At 45.4% G+C, this 15,876-nt stretch overlaps 2 protein-coding genes across 2 annotated transcripts; one reads left to right on the top strand and one right to left on the bottom strand.

The window, feature by feature from the left end:
- Positions 1 to 266: 266 nt before the first annotated feature.
- Positions 267 to 9,536, top strand: LOC119429326 (serine/threonine-protein kinase pim-3). The gene is made up of 10 exons (XM_037696979.1): positions 267 to 610; positions 6,876 to 7,154; positions 7,341 to 7,496; positions 7,659 to 7,753; positions 7,840 to 7,888; positions 8,005 to 8,223; positions 8,390 to 8,570; positions 8,685 to 8,855; positions 9,090 to 9,177; positions 9,454 to 9,536. Exons 3-10 carry the CDS (start codon positions 7,353 to 7,355, stop codon positions 9,455 to 9,457), a joined length of 951 nt encoding a protein of 316 aa, XP_037552907.1. The 5' UTR covers positions 267 to 610; positions 6,876 to 7,154; positions 7,341 to 7,352; the 3' UTR covers positions 9,458 to 9,536.
- A 645-nt stretch (positions 9,537 to 10,181) lies between these two features.
- LOC119429327 (serine/threonine-protein kinase Chk2-like) lies at positions 10,182 to 14,366 on the bottom strand. The gene is made up of 6 exons (XM_037696980.1): positions 13,559 to 14,366; positions 12,817 to 13,023; positions 11,486 to 11,664; positions 11,139 to 11,319; positions 10,854 to 11,024; positions 10,182 to 10,619 (listed from the first exon to the last, which is right to left on the bottom strand). Exons 1-6 carry the CDS (start codon positions 14,364 to 14,366, stop codon positions 10,528 to 10,530), a joined length of 1,638 nt encoding a protein of 545 aa, XP_037552908.1. The 3' UTR covers positions 10,182 to 10,527.
- Between the last annotated feature and the right edge of the window lie 1,510 nt (positions 14,367 to 15,876).

Genomic DNA, 15,876 nt, shown 5'->3' with positions numbered 1-15,876 from the left:
CAGTGTGCTAATGATCCATTGTTATGCTGATGGTCCTTCTTGAGCATGTGATCAGCTGGTTTTGGTTGTCAGCAGCAAAACTGGTTGATCCACCCTGAGACGGTGCTATTTAAGAGACTGAGCTGAATACAGCTCCTCAGACTGAGGAAGTCTCTCGGATGAGAGACGAAACGTTTCTACATTTTTTTGTTGATTTGCTTTGTTTTGTTTTTTTTGAATGTCCAGAGGACCAGATTTAACTTTTTTAGATATTAGCTTTACACATTACATACCTAACATGTCTCTTGATTTTTCTGATTTGCAGAGATGGACAGAAGGATAACGCTGCAAAAAACAGCGTCTCCAAGGAGAATTGGGACAGTGGCATCTAAAAGAAAAGCCACTCATGATGAGGAGCCTCCCAGAAAAAAGGCCAGGGTCTCTGAAGCTGGACCTTCAACAGAAACCAGTGTCTCCACAGAGCCTGGACAAAGTTGCAACCAGGCCAAAAGAATCAGAGGAGTGAAGAGAAAGATGAGTGACGATGGAGAACTACCAAGGCCAGTCAAGAAAAGGGGACAACTGGACCGCATACTGGTTGAAGAGGCTGCTTCTTCATCAACGGACAGTGGTAGATTTATAAATATGAGTAATTATAAAAAAATTACAAAAATAACTCATTGTCAATAATTCAGTACAAACGTTGGTTACGTACTGTAACCCCAGATTCTATGAGTATAGGCGTAGCCCTTTAAGGCTGTCGCTTAGTGGGTTTATCCCGTTATGTGGAGCATTGCACTGAAAAATTTAGTCCACGCCCACCTGCTGTGTGGGCCCCACCCGGTCCGTATAAATTACGTTAAGAGCGGGAAATCGGCTCCCAAAAATAGCTTTTTCTTCAGCCATTTAGGAGCCAGTGAGGCCCGACGCTTAAAGGGCTACGCCTATACTCATAGAATCTGGGGTTACAGTACGTAACCAACGTTCTATTTCGTATAGGCTTCGCCCTTTAAGGCTGTCGCTTAGTGGGTTAAGGGCGAAGCGGATGTTGTCCTCGCCTCACTGGGTCCATTCGAACACCGTATGAAGCAGAAGCTTGCCCAAAAAAGTCTAATCACTCAGCTCCCAGGTGCGTAATTACGCATTGCGTAATTATGTGGCCATGCACAGATGCATGTTGTGTAACTATGCATTCTGAATGCATGAACGCCCCGGAAAACTTCAACGGGGAGGGAAAAACGCTGAAAAGAGCCATGAACCAACCGGTTTACGGCTGAACCGTATGAACAGATTAATAATAACAGGAGAGCTGATTATTAATCAAATGAACTGATTGGTAACAATAGTCGTGAACTGATTAGTGACAATAGAACCAAAATAACAGTCACAACTTGTGACTGATAACATCTCACACTGTAATGCATGCAGACAGATGTGAGTAAAACGGAGTTCCATGAAACAACAATATTCATTCTGTAAACACTAAGGACAGAATGTGTCATGGAACGGCCGTCACATCACCTAGATAAAAGCGAATGAATGAGCAGGGTGTTGACCACGCGGCCACAGTGCAAAATGTCCTGCATTGACATACAGTTATGCAAAGCAGTCGAAGATGCGATACCCCTGGTCGAGTGTGCGCTGAGGTTGACAGGAGGCTCTAAATCTGATGTTCTGTAGGCTTCAGAACCTGGCCTCACATAGCCAGTGTGACAAGCACTGGGTGGATAACGGTCGACCTGCAGATGCATCTTTATAATGCACAAACAAATGTTGACGCATTGCAGCTGTGCACGCTATGTAACACGTCAACGCCCGCACAGGACAGAGGAGATAAAAAGACGCTACTTCTTCTGATCTGTGTGAAAGGGGGGGGATGACCCCTCCAACGATATCGCTCTTGATTAAAAGAGCTCGTGATGTTTTAGGCATAAAAGCTGGGTTGGTCTAAAATCAGCTGAGCTGCCGTCAGCCTGAATTCTGAGACATGACGGAGCGACAGAGAGGGCAGATAAAACACTCACTCTTAGCGGATGTTAAAGCCAGCCGCAGGGCTCTTTAAAGAGACAAGAATTTAAGTGGAACCTGATCCAAAGATTCAAATGAAGCTTTGATCAGGACCTGCAGAACCAGTATTAAATCCCACTGTGGAACAAGTGGGTGTGAGACAGGCCTGCGTCTCTGTACACCTTTTAGAAAACGCTTCATCAGCAGATGATTAAGCCTGTTCTGTCTCAGAAACCTTCGTGTCAGGAAGAGATGGCTGCAGCGTACGTTTTAAACGTGCTGGATGCAAATTTCTGTCCGTCAGCTGCTGCAGAAAGAACAGCATGCCACCTAATGGACATGAGGTGGCCTCTACACCCTTCTCTGTACACCAGCGCTGAAAAGCTGTCCGCTTTGATGTGTACATCGCTGTAGTAGATGCAACACGTGAAACCTGAATTGTGCGCATTACATCCTGTGGGCGACCCATCCTCTCTAAGTGGATTCGTTCAACGGCCAGACCCACAGGTGCTGGCCTATTTCTGGGAAACTCCTGGTCGCTCCTCCTGCCTGGAGGAGAGCGTCCTCCCTCTACGGCAGTTTCCACGGGCACCCCGACAGCAGGCGTTGCAGGGCTGGGAACCATGGTGCGCTCACGCGTTCGGGGCCACCAGGAGAGCTGTCAATCCCTCCTCCTGAGCTCGGTTCAAGAACCATAAGATCAGAGGAGGTGGAGAAAAACGCGTACAGAAGCATTTTGGGCCATGGGCTGTGGGCAAACGCATCCACCCCAGCGGTGGTTCGTCTCGTGGGCTCAGAGAAACGCATAATTGACACTGAGCGTTTCTCGTGTCACAAACAGGCCCACAGCTGCTATATCAATCTGAGACAAAATGCTTCGTAAGAGGATGATTAAAGGTTGTTCTGTCTCCGACAACTTTGAGACAAGAAGAAAACACGGCTGTAGCATACGATAGTCGTGCTGGACACCAGATTTCTGTCCCTCGACTGCTGCAGAAACGACAGCATGTCGTCCAGTGGACATGAAGTGGCTTCTACGCCTTTCTCTGTACAGCAGCGTTGAAAAAACTGACCACTTGATGTGAACAGCGCTGTGGTGGTTGCAGCACGTGACTCCTGAATCGTACGCACTACATCTTGAGAGAGATCCATTCTCTCAAAAAGATCCGCACAGCGGCCAAACCACAGGTGCTGGCCTATTCTGATTAATTCCTGATCGTTCCTCCCGCCTGGAGGAGAGCGTCCTCCCTCCATGGCAGGTTCCACAAGCACCCTGATAACAAATGTCGTAGGCCTGGGAACCATGATGCGTTCACGCACTTGGGGCAGAGGAGCTGCCAGTCCCTCCTCCTGAGCTCGGTTCAGAAAACAGTGATATCAGAGGGAGAGAAGAAGGTGAAAAGGCATTACGACCACAGGCTGTGAGCAGGCACGTCCACCCAGCGGTGGATCGTCCCGTGGCTCCACGATACTTATAATTGACATTGAGCGTTCTCTCGTGTTGCTACACGTCCACAGACGCTGGCAGGATTTCTACCGTGTCTGAGCCATAGCTCTGGGTGGAAAGTCCCAGGTCCCCGTGCCCCAAAAGACCGTCTTTGGGCATCACATCCGCCCCCTGTTCGGAATACATGAGATGTACCCACTCCAATGGAGAGCAGATTGGGTGTGCCCCACACAGCATCTGTCTCACAATGTGGCACATGGGTTGAAACGCATACATCTCCTGCCAGTATGTATGCAACAGTCACTGCTGTCTGTGTGAATCAAAAACCCTGATGATTCTGCAGCTCAAGGTCAGTGTTGAGTCACATTCAAAGATCCCGTGCGACACTCCAAAAACATTTAAAAGAGCTGCTGTGTGGAGAGCCACAGCGGCCCCACAGCTTGTTAAATGTGTGTGACGTAGGTCTGCTGATGGAAAACAGCTGATATCACTCAACCGGTTCACGTGAGTTGCACTGCTGCCACCTGTCTGTACAAGCTGCTCAGCAGCAGCAGGTGTCCAGATAAAGCAGAATTAAAGCGGCTTGGGTGCATAATGGAGTGTTGTTTCTCACAGTTCAGAAATTGACGATCTAGAATAAATCTCATCTTTCCAATTCATTGGGACCAGGAAGTGATGAGAGAGGGACCTTGCATTTTCCTCTCCTTCTGAGACTCTAGAAATTACATTTAAAACAGAATTTCCTGAGCTTCTGCTAGAGGGGACGAGATCTGTTCATAAATGACAGAAAAAAACGTCACAGAGTTCCTCCACACCGGGGTTTGAGCTGAACTGCAGCGTGAATCCCGGATGAAAACGGTTCGCCCATCCGTCTGGAAGCGCGCGTTCATTGCCACCCGTTTATAAGCTATAAAGCGGGCACGCATTTATGCTGTGAAACTCACATACATGCTGATGTGAGCTGGAGCGCGCTGAGTGAGAGAGAAAAAACACGCGCGTCCCCGAGCATGCAAGACGTTGTGTGTTGCTGATGCTGCGGGGAGCAGCTCATCTGAGTTGTGCTCACGTTGTGTGCAGCTGCTCCGTGTAACGCTCGAGAAGCGGGTGCACGTATGAGCCGACGTGCCCTGAAGGGTCGTGTGTGTGCGTCCTCATTCATGCGATGCCTTAAGCCAGGATTGCCGCGGGGGCGCGCGTTGGCACTGGTGCGGTCAGGAAGCAGCGCGCGGCATCGGTGGAGCGAGGTTACCACTGGCTCGGTCTGCAGAAACACGTTCATTGTTTGCTGCGAATCACGTGAGCTTTTGAGTGATTCCACGAGCTGCAATATTAATTCAGAAAACCTTCTTCGAGGATGTATGAGCCGAGCCGCTGTGAGGCTTGTGGAGCTGCTGACGCCGCGGGAGCGCGCGTTGGCACTGGTGCGGTCAGGAAGCAGCGCGCGGCATTGGTGAAGCGAGGCTACCACTGGCTCGGTCTGCAGAAACACGTTCATTCGTGGCTGCAAGACACGTGAACTTCACAGTGATTCCACGAGCTACAGTATTAATTCAGAAAACCTTCTTCGAGGATGAAGTAGCAGAGCCGCTGTGAGGCTTGTGAAACTGCTGACGCCGCGGGAGCGCGCGTTTGACACCACTGCAATGAAAAAACGTGTGTCGCTTCTGCCGAGAGCGAGATACGTTGCTGAGCTCGTACCGTGGTCTCACGTTAACGTTGACGTGAACGGCGGGCGCTGAGAGCTGCGTGCGCGCTTTCATGCAGCGGGAGCGCGTATCGGCACCGCTGACAGTGAATGAAAAACAACCTTAAAAAGGCTCATTCGTGATGAGTGTGTGTGATGGGGCCGCTTGTCAGATAAACCATGCTGACAGCCTGGCCAAAGGACACTTCATCATAAAATGATGTTATTTCACAGTGTCATCAACACACCTCCAGCAACCCGACACCTGGTTACCTTCCTTTAAGCTCTGTTTGTTGTCCTGGAGGGCCCCCTGTTGGCGAAGTCCGGGAAAAAAAATGAACTTCCGGATGCCTGGGACGTCTGACGGGAGGGGCTGGCGTAGCAGAGCTGGGGAGGCGTTGTGCAGCCGTGGAGCATCTTGAAATGATCTCTCGCTGATGAAAAGAGGACCTCCAACAAAGCTCCTGCAGCTCTCCTGAGAGGAAGGTGGAGTGACGAGCCAGGAGAACCTCTGGGACCTCGTTCTCCGGCTGTGATGCGGGGCGGCAGACAGCAAAAGAGTTCGCACCGGTTGAGGATGACGTCAGCTGCCCTGTAGACAGAGCGTACTGCAGGGGCCGGCAGCGTCGTTAGCAAGCAGCCGCTACAAGAGCGAAGTGAGCCGAAGGACAGAGGGCCACCGTCTCTTCCCGCCTCTGAACGTGTACGCCAACAGCGTAATGTGTTGTTCGCTGCGGCCGTGTGGAACACATGCTGGTGAGCTCAGTTGGAGAGCGGTGTCACCGTCTCGGTTATGCTAACCGGAGGCACGGGACGCTGGTCCACCTCGACATCTTGTTCCAATAAAGCCTCCATCAGGCTCGGCTCCAGGGGGCACGGAGGGACTTTCCGCTCAGTGAACCCCTGCTCTGGAGATGGGTGCGGACTGCGGAGACCGGCTCCCCCAATCTACCAAGAAAAAACTTGTCTGTGGCCTCGCCCGTAGGACGTCCTGTTGGGAACACAAGGCCATATGGATCAAGACGGTGAGCCGGAATGGAACCCAGTAAACAACCTTCCCGCCGGATCATCCGAACTGGCAGGAAAGGCGTAGGACGTAAAAAAGGGTCCCTTCATGTCAGCCACCTCCTGGGCTACGCCGGGCAACCCCTGATGGCGCCTTCGGCCGGGAGCGGTGTGATCGCCGATGCGAAAACGAGGTGGGATGGGGTGAGCATTCACTCAGCCCCCCTCCACCGACACTACGCTCTCCAGGAGGGAATGAGCAGCGGGGGGCTGCAGCTGAGCGCTGCCTGTCCCGGAGGAACCATCCGATTCGCTCCGAGGGTCGGCGATAAGAGGAAAATTACAAGATGGCGTTGTCCAGCGTGTAGTGACCTGTCACTGAGAAATACTCCTCGGCGCTTACCTTGAAATAAGACTGCTCGTCAGCTTTTCCTCGGGGAGGAGAACTCACCGGACGACCGGAGGTCGACTGCCGGGCCAAGCATCCTTAACAAAGGTTGGTCATCTACACAATTTTCCTTCTTTGTTCTTCTGACAGTGCTATTAGCTCGCTGAAGAAAAAATGGGAGCCGATTTCCCGCTCTTAACATAATTTATACGGACCGGGTGGGGGCACACACAGCAGGTGGGCGTGGACTAAATTTTTCAGTGCAATGCTCCGCATAACGGGATAAACCCACTAAGCGACAGCCTTAAAGGGCGAAGCCTATACGAAATAGAACTAACACGTCTCATGTATCTTCTCATTTGCAGAGATGGACAGAGGGATAAGGCGACAAAACACAGGGTCACCAGGGAGCAACAGGACAGTGGCGTCTAAAAGAAAAGCCACTCATGATGAGGAGACACCCAGAGAAAAGGCCAGGGTCTGTGAAGCTGGACCTTCCACAGAAACCAGGGTCTCCAAAAAAACGAGGGGAACCAAGAGAAAAATGACTGACGGTGGAAAAGTACCACGGCCAGTCAAGAAGAAAAGGGGACAACTGGACCGCATACTGGTTGAAGAGGCTGCTTCTTCCTCAACAGACAGTGGTACAGATTTATACATATAATTATTTACATATTAGATGTAAAGTATAATGATATTATTGTTGGCATTCAGATTTAAAGACAATAATTTCCTCAAATTACAGGAATAACCAGAACAAAGTTTTATTTGACTGAATTTGAAAGTGCATAAGAACAACATGCTAATGATACTTTTGTTTTGTTTGTTAGGATCCAGCAGCCATGACATCAAACATTACCAACCTTCTGAAGGACACAAGAGAAAGAGAATCCAGAAAAGGAAGGCTGTTAATGTGGTGGAACCAACTAACAGGAAGAAGGCCCAAAAGACGGACAAACAAAAAAATACCGTCAAAGCCCAAACAGGTCAGTGTTTAGTTCTTAATGTTTGGTTTCATGTTAGATACTCACAATTAAAACACTTCTAACCAAGATGGAGCGCTCACTAGAGATAATGTAACATCAGTAAACGATTGCTAATGTTATTCTCATGTACTCTAAACCCAAAATGTGTTTGTGTGTTTTTAGTCGACTTTAAGATCAAATACGAGGAACAGGGTCCACTCGGAGCAGGAGGCTGTGGAGCAGTATTTGCTGGTTATCGGAGAGCCGACAACTTACCGGTAAATATTACAAACACACGCCGTCATATTCCAGACATTCACAATATGATGAGAGCTTTAATCAAAGTATCTGTTGTATCTTGTAGGTGGCGATCAAACACATCCCCCAAAAAAAACATTTACTGCAAACATACGGTAAGTGAGCAGCACTTTTTGACTGTTTTTAATCTGCAAACTAACTCCTTGCTGGCTTAGAAATGATTTAAAGGCTTATTTTCCCTCACCCTCAGTTTTTTGTTGTGATTTTTCAGGATGAGAATGGAAGGCAGCTTTCTGCAGAGGTAGCGACCATGTTAAAGCTCCAGACCAGTACAAGCAGGTCAGTGGGGATGTCAGCTCCAGTTTCCTTGCTGGACTGGTATGAGAGAAGAAGAGAACTCATCATCGTGATGGAGCGACCAGTTCCTGCTGAGGACCTCCTTAAATACATAGAAAGAAACGGAGGTACCCTCAAGGAAGACGAGGCCAAGGTAAGCTGATGGACAAGCTTTGGGAGTTTGTGTGTAATTCAGAGATGTTGTCAGTCATTCTGCTTTTTCATGGTTTCATGTTGGTTGGAGAGTCAGAACGTAGAACATGTCACACCACCACCCTGGCTTCTTCAGCTGCTGACATTCACATGTTCTCGTCTTTCAGATTATACTAAAGCAGCTGCTTGATGCTGCCATGCACCTTCAGCGTGAAAGCATCTTTCATCGTGACATCAAGACAGAAAACATATTGATTGAAACCGGCTCCGAATTCACAAGACTTCGCTTGATCGACTTTGGAATGAGCTGCATGGATAAATATGGAACCAGCTACTCTGATTTTTATGGTAAGATTAAGTTTAACTTGAAAATAATCTGTAATTCTCATGTGCCTTTTAAAACTAGAGCCCCTCTACCTCCTCATTGTCCTTTAATTAATCCCTGTTTCAACCATCTTTCAGGCACCCCTCTTCACGTCCCTCCTGAATTGTTGTTTCAGTTTACGTATAGTGCTGAACCAACAACGGTTTGGCAGCTCGGAGTGGTCCTGTTCGATGTTCTCCACAAACGAGCGTTCAGCTCCGTGATGTTCCTCATCAGAAAGATTAGGATCAGTTACCGTCTCTCTGAAGGTAAGACAAACACTTGTGCTCATGTCTCACAGTTACACACCAGATAATCCTGTAGAAATGAAACTGTACATGTAGACATGTTGTTGGACTGTACTGCACAGATTTCAGAACCAGAACCAATCTGGAGTTGGCAGTACAGACACACCGTTAGTCCCATGTCAGTAGGGGTGGGCACCACGTTCAATTTAATGGCAGTCTACTGTAATCCTAATCTTTGTCATGTTTTCCCTCCAGATTGCAGAGATTTACTGAAGAGATGTTTGAACATGTTCCCAGAAGAGCGTCCCACCCTGAAGGAGCTTCAACGTCACCCTTGCTTCACGTGAAACACACACACACATTTGTAAAAATTCATGGGCTGCATGGTGGTAGTGTTAGCACTTTGCCTCACAGAAAGAAGGTTTCCGGTCTGAATCCCAGCTGGGGCCTCTCTGTGTGGAGTTTGCATGTTCTCCCCGTGCATGCGTGGGTTTTCTCTGGGCGCTCCAGTTTCCTCCCACACTCAAAAAACATGCTTGTTTTTGTGTGTCAGAAACAACTTTGAAAAGATTAATTTTATCCCCTTTTGTCTGTTTTTTCATGTTGTTTTGAGTTTTAGGTGAGCGAGAGGATTAACAGTCCCAGGGCAGCGCCGAACCTTTCATGACATCACACACCTCAACAAAACGTCACACCATCCCAAAGTAAGTAATGATATATTTTTTAATTTACATAAATAAATAAAATAAGGTTATAAATTTGTGTTTTTTTAATGTATACATATGTATGTATGTTTTATTTTTACCTTACATTGACTAGCTAATATTTTAAAATTATTTACTGATATTTGTGTATAGATTTTATTCCCTGTGAACAAAGAACGATGCATTTAAAAAAACAAAGTTCTTTAAATCGAGGGTTCCCAACCCTGGTCCTTGAGGAACACCATCCTGCATGTTTTAGTTGTTTCTCTGCTCCGACTCATCTGATTTTAATCAATGGGTGATTTACAGGCTTGTGCAGAAGAGAAGGAAGTAATTAAATCACTGAATCAGGTGTGTTGGAGCAGGGAAACAACTAAAACATGCAGGATGGTGTTCCTCAAGGACCAGGGTTGGGAACCCTCGATTTAAAGAACTTTGTTTTTTTAAATGCATCGTTCTTTGTTCACAGGGAATAAAATCTATACACAAATATCAGTAAATAATTTTAAAATATTAGCTAGTCAATGTAAGGTAAAAATAAAACATACATACATATGTATACATTAAAAAAACACAAATTTATAACCTTATTTTATTTATTTATGTAAATTAAAAAATATATCATTACTTACTTTGGGATGGTGTGACGTTTTGTTGAGGTGTGTGATGTCATGAAAGGTTCGGCGCTGCCCTGGGACTGTTAATCCTCTCGCTCACCTAAAACTCAAAACAACATGAAAAAACAGACAAAAGGGGATAAAATTAATCTTTTCAAAGTTGTTTCTGACACACAAAAACAAGCATGTTTTTTGAGTGTGGGAGGAAACTGGAGCGCCCAGAGAAAACCCACGCATGCACGGGGAGAACATGCAAACTCCACACAGAGAGGCCCCAGCTGGGATTCAGACCGGAAACCTTCTTTCTGTGAGGCAAAGTGCTAACACTACCACCATGCAGCCCATGAATTTTTACAAATGTGTGTGTGTGTTTCACGTGAAGCAAGGGTGACGTTGAAGCTCCTTCAGGGTGGGACGCTCTTCTGGGAACATGTTCAAACATCTCTTCAGTAAATCTCTGCAATCTGGAGGGAAAACATGACAAAGATTAGGATTACAGTAGACTGCCATTAAGTTGAACGTGGTGCCCACCCCTACTGACATGGGACTAACGGTGTGTCTGTACTGCCAACTCCAGATTGGTTCTGGTTCTGAAATCTGTGCAGTACAGTCCAACAACATGTCTACATGTACAGTTTCATTTCTACAGGATTATCTGGTGTGTAACTGTGAGACATGAGCACAAGTGTTTGTCTTACCTTCAGAGAGACGGTAACTGATCCTAATCTTTCTGATGAGGAACATCACGGAGCTGAACGCTCGTTTGTGGAGAACATCGAACAGGACCACTCCGAGCTGCCAAACCGTTGTTGGTTCAGCACTATACGTAAACTGAAACAACAATTCAGGAGGGACGTGAAGAGCGGTGCCTGAAAGATGGTTGAAACAGGGATTAATTGAAGGACAATGAGGAGGTAGAGGGGCTCTAGTTTTAAAAGGCACATGAGAATTACAGATTATTTTCAAGTTAAACTTAATCTTACCATAAAAATCAGAGTAGCTGGTTCCATATTTATCCATGCAGCTCATTCCAAAGTCGATCAAGCGAAGTCTTGTGAATTCGGAGCCGGTTTCAATCAATATGTTTTCTGTCTTGATGTCACGATGAAAGATGCTTTCACGCTGAAGGTGCATGGCAGCATCAAGCAGCTGCTTTAGTATAATCTGAAAGACGAGAACATGTGAATGTCAGCAGCTGAAGAAGCCAGGGTGGTGGTGTGACATGTTCTACGTTCTGACTCTCCAACCAACATGAAACCATGAAAAAGCAGAATGACTGACAACATCTCTGAATTACACACAAACTCCCAAAGCTTGTCCATCAGCTTACCTTGGCCTCGTCTTCCTTGAGGGTACCTCCGTTTCTTTCTATGTATTTAAGGAGGTCCTCAGCAGGAACTGGTCGCTCCATCACGATGATGAGTTCTCTTCTTCTCTCATACCAGTCCAGCAAGGAAACTGGAGCTGACATCCCCACTGACCTGCTTGTAGTGTTGTGGTCAAGACCACCTAACCCGAGACCAAGACAAGTCAAGACCAGAGTGTACCGAGACCGAGACAAGACCAAGACTTTTAGGGTCCGAGACCAAGACAAGACCAAGACTTTTAAAGTCCGAGACCAAGACAAGACCAAGACCGAGGGAGGGCGAGACCAATTCGAGACCAAATCCACAAATAAAATAAATAAATAAATAAAATGTTATTATAAAATATTTTTATAAAGTTATGAGCCTTTTTAATGTGTCAAAACTGATGATTTTACCAGACAGTAATGTTTTTACGTTTTTAAACAGTGTTGTTTGTGAAATGAATTTTGTACTGCAATGTCTTTTGTACACAACTTGTGCATGCTTACTTTAATTTATTTAAACTCTAATTTAAGTGACCCATTTTGATCCTAATAAAACAAAACTCAAGATGCATTTACCTTCTTTTGGTCTCTTGAAGTCAACATGAAATACTGGGCAGTATAAATGCAGTCTTTAGGATTAAATTGGAAACTTGAAGTCAGTTACTTTCTAAAATTGTTTAATTTTCATTTAGACTTGTGTATTTGCTTGGGGATCTTCCATTGTATGATCCAAGGCACATTAAGAAAAAAAAACACAGTATCATAAAAATCACCCAAGAAAACTTAGTAGCTTATTCATATTCATAAAGTTTCAGAGAAATAACTGCACTGCAGGCAGCCAGGAATGTGAACAAAAACTACTACAGAAAGAAAACCACGAGGCTAATCAATTTCAACGTTGCAGCTATACAAAGCAACACAAAGTTTGCCCGATGCATAACTACTTAAAAAAAATCCCACTTTGGCTGTGGCTGCATTTTGGAAGGAGTCGACGGGGGAGAGGACAGCCCCCGGAGGGCAAAACGTCAGTCTTTCCACAAAAAAAAAAAAAAACTGTCCAGATGACTAACTGATTATTGGAGTTTAAAGAAGTGTTTCATTGCATTTAAGAAATATGAGTGATTGCAACATTCTGTGGCCTAAACGTGCACGATGGGGTCTCATTAAAATGCCTCCTCGACTGAAAACCCTTTCCACTGGTGCAGAGGAGGCAGGGACTGATAGGACCTTCATTGCCAAATTGTGCAGTTGTGGAAATCTAGTGTGGTTTTTTGCCCAGAAGACAAGTGCATTGTCTGTGTCAAAGTCACGGATGGCATCAAAGTATGTCCTTATCTGTGTGTGTATGCTTGAATCCTGGTCTGAGCTGTGCTTTTTGTATGCCTTGTAGCGGGACAGAAGGCGAGGGTATTTGTTTGGTGGCGAATCACTGGCTGCGGCTGGATCCACATTCACAACTTCTGAGCACGTGTCTTCTTTCATGTCCATCATCTTCTCCACCTCTAAGATCAATGTTTCTGAAAAACACAAACACAATGACTGAGTTAGATTTAAAAGGATATGCACATATCAGAGTTGAATTAAATACGTTTAGGACCTTTTATTAGGGGCCTCCGATGTGCGTCCCATCAGTGTATGAATGTGATAAAGCTCTGATTAGTCTCCTTTGAATGATTTGTTCAATTAGCTTTGTAGAGATCTAATAGAGTGCCGTATGAATGTGTAAATGAGGCACAGATTGTAATGTAAAGTGCTTTGAGTGTCTGATAAGATAGAAAGGTGCTATATAAGTACAGTCCCATTTAATATAAAAGTGAGTCAGGATTGTGTACAATAGGCATGTTACCAGCCTAAATATAAAGAATATCTGTTTCAATAGGCTCAGAGTGTACAAAATATGTTTTTATGACAAAAGTAAACAGATGAAATGAAGACTATGAATTCCACTGTAAGACTAGTTAAGGCTTTTATAGACAACTAATTTGAAATATTTTAGGATTTATGATTTTGCAAATAAGACATTTATTTTCAGCAGAGAAAATATATACTGACCTGTCAGTGTCTTCTTAAGCTCATCTCTGAACTTTTTCACTGATGTTGAATTTCCCCCATTGGTAACATCTAAGTCCACCCAGCTTAAGCCAAACTGAGGATCCAGCATGGTGGCCAAGAAGTAAACATTGTGGTTAAAAGGTTCCTCTCTTCCACTGTCTTTGGCCATGCTTGTTTTTAAAAAGATTCCAGAAAATCTTTTCACCAGAGACTGCTGGAGGGCTCTGACCAATGACTGGCACTGCATTCGAGTGTCCTCCATCTTGAGGAGGTGTGTATTCAAGTCCAGGACAGTTGGAACCACCATACTAATGGTAACTGATTTCTCCCCTTCTGTCAGGTCTGTTACCTCAGAAAATGGAGCAAGAACTGCACTCAGTTCCTTCAGATGGTTCCACTCACGGGCACTAAACACCAACTCCTCGTGATCCTTGCTGCACATTTCATTCAGGGCTTTGTGGTCCAGAGCTGTGAAGGCCTGTACTTGTTTAAATATACTGTTCCATCGAGTTGTGTTTGCAGCTGGACTGGTCCTATTAGTGCCAAACGTAGCCTCAAACTTGTCTTTGAATTGTGAACTGCTATGCAATAAGGTGGTGAACCGTGATGTTTTGGCTATTGTGTGAGAAATGGCCTTGACCTCCTTCATGCCGTCATTCACAACTAATTGCAGAGAGTGTGCAAAGCAGGAAAGACGTGCACCAGATGACCAGGGTAATTCGGTGTCTTCCTGAGAATTAATGTCCTCCCACAGGTGCTCGTCATCTAAATGCTCCTCTTCACTCTCGCTGTCATCAGATTGGGGCATGTGTACTTTGAAAGCACATTTCATATTGGCAGCATTGTCTGTTATGATATAGCTAGTTTTGTCATGGATACCGTATTCCTCTGTGATCTCCTCAAAGGCAGACGCAATGTGCTCTCCAGTATGTATGCCTGTGAAACGCCTACAGTCCAGCAGGTAGGATTCAAGTGCATAGGAATCCTTTGATTTGTAGCACACGTGGGCGGTCACCCCAAGGAAGGAGCGTAGCCTGCGATCAGACCAGAGGTCAGTTGTTAATGACACAGATGACTGGGTCTTCAGTTTCTCCAAAACAGTGTCCTTGACCTTGATTACCAACTCTGGAATTTGTCTATCAGAAACCGTTTTTCTAGAGATTGGTGTGTATTTACTATCCATAACTTCAAGAAAGTGTTTAAAATGACTGTTTTCCACAAGTGAGAGAGGCAGACAACACCCAATGATCAAATCTTGGACAATGGCTTGACTGATGGCTTGTTGCCTTGGTGATTGTGGGCTGTAGAGCTGCACTTTCTGCGTAAATAATGAAATTGATGGCTGTGTGACTGTGACATCATTCTGTTGCCCTGCCTTGTATTCCAGGAACCTAAAAAATGCAAAGGAGGAATTAGTATATCTGGTCATGAACATCAATTACATCAAAAGAACACTTAAAAATAAGTAGCAACTTCATAAATGTATGTCAAATATATCCTCCATTGTTTATCATAAGCAAAAATTAAACTTGGAAAAATCTAACAAAGTTAAATTGGGTCCTCTGGATGGGTTTAAACAATAAAAAATTATACAAATGTTTTGTCTTTCATCCAAAAGACTTCTTCAATATGAGGAGCTATATTAAACTCAAGAGCTACATTTTCAGGCCAAGACTCTGCGGTTTACACTCATCTCCAGACCAGCGGTCACTCTTTCAGGGATGAAGATGTTCACATCCTTGATAGAGAGGAACGATGGTTTGAGAGAGGAGTAAAGGAGGCCATCTTTGTGAAAAGAAACCATCCATCTTTAAACAGAGGTGGAGGCCTCCGGGTTCAACTGTCCCCCTCTTACAATGCTGTTATTGCTAGTATCACTCAGCCCCCGGTGAAGGCAAGCAGCCATCAGGGTACTAACAATCCATCATTAGGCTGATGGTCCTCCTTGAACATGTGAGCAGCTAGTTTCATCAACAACAAACGGTTGGTCCACTGTGAGGAGGCACTATTTATAGGGCTGAGCTGAATGCAGCTCCTCAGCCTGAGGAAGTCTTTCGGACGAAAGACGAAATGTTTCTACCTTTTATTTTTACTTTTTTAACACGCCCAGAGGACCTGATTTAACTTTTTAAGATTTTTCTACCTGTGTGATGGAGCATGCATCAGGACATATTAAACACAGTTAGCACCTTCTCACAGTGGATCAACCAGTTTGCCAAATATGCTAAGGGAGACCATCAGCCTAACAATGAATCGTTGGCACCCTGATGGTTGCTTGCTATTCACAGGGGGCTGAGTGATACTAGCAATATCAGCGA

Source organism: Nematolebias whitei, unplaced genomic scaffold, assembly GCF_014905685.2.
Source record: "Nematolebias whitei isolate Nwh7 unplaced genomic scaffold, NemWhi1 Nwh_scaf_485, whole genome shotgun sequence".
In the NCBI taxonomy this organism is placed as follows: domain Eukaryota; kingdom Metazoa; phylum Chordata; class Actinopteri; order Cyprinodontiformes; family Rivulidae; genus Nematolebias; species Nematolebias whitei.
Note: the sequence above shows the minus strand (reverse complement) of the source record. Positions and strands in the feature narration are given on the sequence as shown.

Bases quoted from the DNA above. Each gene is read 5' to 3' on its own strand.
- LOC119429327 (XM_037696980.1), bottom strand. From the start codon at position 14,366: ATGCCCCAATCTGATGACAGCGAGAGTGAAGAGGAGCATTTAGATGAC. The intron at 11,320-11,485 runs GTAAGCTGATGG...CTCGTCTTTCAG, and splicing joins TCAAGGAAGACGAGGCCAAG to ATTATACTAAAGCAGCTGCT. The intron at 11,025-11,138 runs GTAAGATTAAGT...ACCATCTTTCAG, and splicing joins CAGCTACTCTGATTTTTATG to GCACCGCTCTTCACGTCCCT.
- LOC119429326 (XM_037696979.1), top strand. From the start codon at position 7,353: ATGACATCAAACATTACCAACCTTCTGAAGGACACAAGAGAAAGAGAA. The intron at 7,889-8,004 runs GTAAGTGAGCAG...GTGATTTTTCAG, and splicing joins ACATTTACTGCAAACATACG to GATGAGAATGGAAGGCAGCT. The intron at 8,571-8,684 runs GTAAGATTAAGT...ACCATCTTTCAG, and splicing joins CAGCTACTCTGATTTTTATG to GCACCCCTCTTCACGTCCCT.